Source organism: Mesoplodon densirostris, chromosome 7 (assembly GCF_025265405.1).
Source record: "Mesoplodon densirostris isolate mMesDen1 chromosome 7, mMesDen1 primary haplotype, whole genome shotgun sequence".
NCBI lineage: Eukaryota > Metazoa > Chordata > Mammalia > Artiodactyla > Ziphiidae > Mesoplodon > Mesoplodon densirostris.
In genome coordinates, this window is record NC_082667.1 from 44787092 (window position 1) to 44793091 (window position 6000).

General features: G+C 44.1%; 1 protein-coding gene across 2 annotated transcripts in view; it reads left to right on the forward strand.

Annotated features, from left to right (window-relative positions):
- Positions 1 to 5695, forward strand: part of NOX4 (NADPH oxidase 4) — a 152697-nt gene extending 147002 nt beyond the window's left edge. For both annotated transcript variants that reach the window (XM_060102762.1, XM_060102763.1), the window contains one exon: positions 3533 to 5695. In XM_060102762.1, coding sequence (XP_059958745.1) covers positions 3533 to 3653 — 121 coding nt within the window. In that variant the 3' untranslated portion in view covers positions 3654 to 5695. The remainder of the gene's footprint in view (positions 1 to 3532) is intronic.
- The last annotated feature ends 305 nt before the right edge of the window (positions 5696 to 6000 follow it).

Below are 6000 nucleotides of genomic sequence, written 5' to 3' on the forward strand. Positions count from 1 at the left end.
ACCTGAAATTCTGTGTGCTGTATCTGGCAGAGAAGGCAGAGTGCTTATTCACTTTGGAAGCTCACTCACACGAGCAGAAGAAGAGAGTGTGCTGGTGCCTGTCGGAGAACATTGCGAAGCAGCAACAGCTGGCGGCTCCATCCCCTGAGAGCAAGAAACTGCACCCTTATGGCTCTCTCCAGCAGGAGATGGGGCCGGCCAACTCAACCAATGCTACCCAGGATAGAAGCTTTACCTCATCAGGACAGACTCTGATTGGCTGAGCAAACCCAAGGGCAGGACTCTGCTTCTGGCAACTTAACCCTTTCTTGGGCATCCCCTACCACACAGTAACCTCACCTCAACTGGACCCAAAATGGAGGACCAAGATGGTGGGACTAGGGTCATCTGAAGGGAGTGGCCCCATGGGTGTGTGGACTGGCATCACAAGGACCACAGTGGTGTGCGAGACCCTGTGGGCAGATGCAGATTAGATCAGAAAGTCCCAAATGGAGAAGACCCAGAAGCTTATTCCCTACAAGGAAGAAGGAGGTGAAATAGCATCTGGGCTACTGGTGGTTCCAGCGCCTGCCTCAGGGGCAGCAGGAGAAGTTGGGAGAGGTCAGCCCTGACGGAGAACAATGCCAAGATCCTCTGCTGCCAGAAGATATCTCCACCCATTCACTCATTTTTCATCTGAACTCATGCGTTCATTCCTTCATTCATCAGATATTTTTAGGGTGTCTACTTTATGCCAGGTTCTGGGCTAGGAGCTGGAGATACTATGGAGAATGAGAGGGACATGGTCTCTGCTCTTATCAAGGTTTCAGTCTTAGTAGGGGAGAGAGCATTACATAAACACACACACACACACACACACACACACACACACACACGGGATTACACACTGTGATCATCTATGAAGGAAAAGAAAGGATTCCTTTAAGAGAGAATATTATTAGAGATTGCTGTGTGTGGGTGTGGGGTGGGAGAGGGGAAGAGCATAACTTTTAAGCCAGGAAAGGAGTTAGCCAGTCAAGGCCTTTGGAAAGAATTTTCCAGACAGATGGAACAGCCTGCGAAGAGTACCTGAGATAGCAAGGAGCATGGCGTGCTGGAGGAACGGAGGCCAGGCCGTTGTACCTGGAGCTTAGTGAGGGGGAAGACCAAGTAGGTGGGGGTCAGATCGTACAGGGCTTTGGTGGTTAATGTTGTATTGATTGCATTTGAGACACAGTGGGAAGCCAGTGAAGGCTTTTGAGAAAGGGAGTCACAGAATCTCAGGGACATTTCTAGACGATGAGAGAACCCAAGGAGGGGCCCAAGTGGGTGTGAGGAGATCAGTTTTTTTTGGGGGGGAGGGTCCCTTCAGTCCTCCAGGTGATGGGTGATGGTGGCCCATCCTGGATGATGTCTGGGGAGGCGGGTATGTGAATGCCCAGACCCTCGGGTAGGGGAGGCTCTGTGATGAGAAGAGAGAGTTTCCTGTCCCTCCACCACTCTCACCCTCATCCTCCACCGTGTCTCACTCTTTCAGTGGATGCAAGTAAGGATGGGGCCTTCGTCACAGAGCCCCCTCCTGTTGAGGCCTAGGTAGGGACCAGTGCTGAGTTCTGAGAATGTCCCTGGGAGTTGGGAGTTACGGGTGCTTCAGCTGGCCAAGGTGGTCAAGTTCACAGCCCCCCAGCCTCGGCAGGGGTGGCCTATGCTGTCCTCCATCCTGTGAACACAGCCTTCTGGAAACTGACTGGGTTTGCTTTCTGCAGAGTTCCTGAGGGTCAGGGACTGGGGCTAAGTGAGGCTCGCACACTTAGAGGAGGCCGTCCTGCCATGAGGCTGATGAAAGGCCTACATGGGGACAGCGATTAGCGCTCAGCCCGCTCACTGCCTGCCGCACCTTCTGGTGCAGCCCAGCGCTGGGCAGCTTTCACACCCTTCTCTAACTGCGCAGACATAGCTCACACACAAAGGGTATGTGTAGGATCAGGGTCATTTGCATAGAAAGGGGGTCAGAGAGGCTGGACTTCAGTTTAGAGAAGTCCCCTTGGAGCTTGGACACTCCGTGTTGTGCCTTTTAAGAGCTTCTCCGTGTCTTTAGAGAGGGGTCTTGTGCCCTGGTGAGTTTGCTCAGCTGCTTTGGCTACTTGACCCCTAAGAAGGGTGGCCCAGAAGAGGATTTGCCCCTTACCTCTCACGGATCACCCCTCCTCCCAGCCTAGGAAAGATCAGACGCGTGGCATCAGTAATCTAACAGGGGATCATCCCAATGCCCTGCCCAGCAGGGGAATAGCCTGGGCCTGAAGTGGGACAAGGGATCCGCAGTGTCTATCAGCCGAGACTCCGCCTGCAGGGTTAATTCTGAGTGGCTGAGCAGCTGAGTCTTCACAGACAGCAAGCTGCACCATGATTTCATTTGACTCCCTTACAAAATGACATTAAGGGGAGTGTGAGGCACAGGAGAATTGCCTGACTGGGAAGACAGCGAGCTTTTCTCTCCCGGACCTGGGGACCTACCTCTGTCCACCAGACAGGTGCAGAGGACGGGGGAGCTCTGGCAGCAGGGAAACAGAGACTCGGAACACGGCACTTAGCCCTGGGGACAGCACTTTCCTCTGGCTTGTCCCAACAAGCTTCTGAGTGGAGCGGAAGCTTCCGTCAGGGTCCTAGGCCTGGCTGGCTGCTGGGAAAGCAGACATCAGCTCCTGGAGAGCCCTGGACCCATCTTCCCCGTGACTGTCGTGAGCCACAGTGCCGTTGCTGCCCTGCCTCTCAAATCGATGAGACAATTAATTTGGCTCCACGGGCTTGAGAAGATGAAATATGACCGGGTGGCCACTGCTCCTCAGAGGCCCAGTCCATCCCAGACGTCCAGGATGATGAACGCATCGAAATCGCATTTGAGAGTCATAATCACGGGAAACATGGCCGAGCCCCTCCCTCCACATAAATCACGCTAAGAAGCTCACACAATGGTCTCTTTCCTGATGGGCCAATTGTCTTGGTGTGTGTCTCGGAGCGAGCTGGGAGCATGGGAGCACAACCATTTATTGTTGAAAAGGCCATCTGTGCGATTTGAATACAAAGTGATTCTTTAAGTTCCCCACACATCCTTTGATCCCATTTTTTTGTTTTCTTATTGTCTCAGGCTCTGGGTCTGTTGAAACTCCCAGTCTCTCCTGGAAGCAGTCATGCTCTGGTCTCTGCCGCTTGGGTCCTTTGGCCCTTTGGGAGTTGGAACCTGTTGGAAATAATGATGACATTTATTTAAAAAAAAAAAAATGACGTGCAGACTGCTCACTCTGTCTGATAAACAAATATGTGCTCATAGTTATATTCTTTGAATGATCTTGCTCTCTGGCATGAAAAGTATGAGGTAAATAAAATATCTTCCTAGTGGTCACTTATATTTGGTAATAATTGGAAAATTATTTGTATGCAAAGCAGCAAGAAATTAACTTTGTTAACACCTTAAACATGCTACTAAAAGATACTTCTTGTCACGTTCTGCCTAATTTTCCACCTGATTTTCCATTTTCTCCCTTTGTCTTTCCAGGAAAACAGTTGGTGTTTTTTGCTGTGGACCTAATTCAATTTCTAAGACTCTTCATAAACTGAGTAATCAAAACAATTCATATGGGACAAGATTTGAATACAATAAAGAATCTTTCAGCTGAAAACCTTTGAGATGAACAAGGACTCTAAAGAAGGAATGAGTGCAATTTCTAAGACTTTGAAATGTAGCTGGATCAAACAACTGTGTCATGCCAAAGAGTAGCAAGGTTTTCTTATTTATGATTATTTAAAATGGAAATGCAGAGAATGTGGCAAGATGACAGGTCACTTTACATGTTTAATCTGGAAACCAAAGAGGCCCTGAAGAATATTTGATGTGATTATTCACTTTTCACTGCTCAAATTAAAAGAAAACTATTAGATGCACACTGTTGATTTTTATGGCAGATTCAAGAAATCCCTAGTAAGGTGTTGCTCACTGAGAGGCTGATAGCTTTGGTCCTTTTTAAATTGTTTTTGGTTGAACAAATGCAAGATTGAACAAAATTAAAAATTCATTGAAACTCAGATTACATTTTCTACGTGAGTATAAACAGAGAAGCTTTGATTCAGAAAAGCTCCAGGTAAATATACTAGAAGTCTGAAAATACAGCAAGGACGCCATTGATATGGGTACTTTGTGTTAGTATCTAATCTTGCTCAGTACTGATGCTAAAACCTCTACTTAATATCCATAGACTTTATGCTCAATGAACCTTTTGCAGATGTTGATATAATACCTATTTTTATATTTTTCTTTCTTCTTTGTTCCTTAGTCTAGGGAAATCTGCCCTCCCTTGGCATGTGTTAGACACAATGATTTAATCGGTCCTTTCTATCCCCAATTTACTTAATCTATTACTATTGCATTTTAATGAGGAAAATATCATTACTATAAATTATAAAAGGACATATAGACTAATAACCTTTTTCCTTTTTCAGTATTTTGGCCTCTATTATTTTTATTTACTTTTTTTCCCAATGCAGTTTATCATAGCCTCTTAAGGGGCTTTGTTTAGTTTGCACTTTGAGGACCAAAGGGTGTTATGTCTGCCAAGGTCACTGAGATATAATTTCTCTCTCTTTTGTCACACATTGGTTTATGCTGGAGACATTGAAAGTGTAGTCACAACCCTGAATAGGAAACCTATATTTTAGTCTTTATACAGGAGGCAATACTTTATTTGCTTATTGAAATTTAAGTGCAGAATCAAGAATATTATTGTTGCACTGTCTGGTATTCTGGGTCCTGATAAAGAATTACTGAGTTTAAAGTCACTGTTAGGACTGTGCCTTGTGATCCTATCAGTTTATGCTCCCTGGCCATTATATTCTCGGCTCAGAGAATATAATTCACTACCTTAAAAATTAAGGCATTTTTACAATTTAGTGATTTTCTTTTGTAGACATCTATCAATTGCTATCAAATATAGCACATTGCTGAAATCAGCAGTGTAGCTTGTCATGCCTTTGTTAAAATTTTGCATGATATAACATAACATGATAGATGCTACTGTCATTTTTTAGCTCTGATTCACCAGTAGCAATCAAGCTAGATGTTAAACCATCTAGCATTAAATGCCCATGAACATATTACTTACAGCTATTTCTTCCTCTCCTTGGAACTCTTTCTTCTTCTCTGGAAGGAAAGTGAGTCAGAAAAAGATATGGGAAATGTGCAATGTTCCTGCAGATTTAGCTCTGAAGTCATATTTAATAACCAGTACATCTTGGCAACACTTTCTAAAATAAAAATAATTTTCATAAAAACACATAACAGGAAAAACTGGTAAAAAGAAACTTGAGTTAGTACAGGCTTTATATGCAACACTCTTTACTAATTATAATTTATTTATGTGATTATATTAATACACCTCATTTTAGTAAAACTGGTGGAAAACTTTTCAAGAAGAATGATCTTTCCTAGTAGGTCTGCTATACTAGATGAGCTTCTTTGCCTATTTTAAATTCTAGTGGATGTTCCAACGTTGAGTGTTAAACATAGGTAATTTTTGCTTCTGTAAGTAGGAATGAAACTAAGACTTCATCATGCATGTACAAGAGAGCTTTGGTTTTTTTTGAGGGATTCTTTCTTTGGGGCTAATTCTTGTCAGACCAATCTTAAAACAGTAATTTTAATGGCAATAAATGTTAAAATTGAAAAGGTATCCTTGAAATCTCTATAAGCTGACTTTACATTTGCAACAAATAAAGCAGGCAGAGTTTCTTCACAAGATGACACAAGTTTAAGAAACATAATTTATTTGAGTGTGCACTAGCATGAGTGGCCTTAAGGATCTCAGTTCTGGGGCTGTCAGTGACACTGGTTAGTGGTGTAACTGTGGCAATTGCTCCTCACTCTGGGAGGAAGACTTCTCATTTGGACTAGGTCAGTAGTTAGCAGTCTTTTTAGTAATGTATATTTTTGAGAACCCGATTAAAATGAATACTATGACACACCTACAAAGT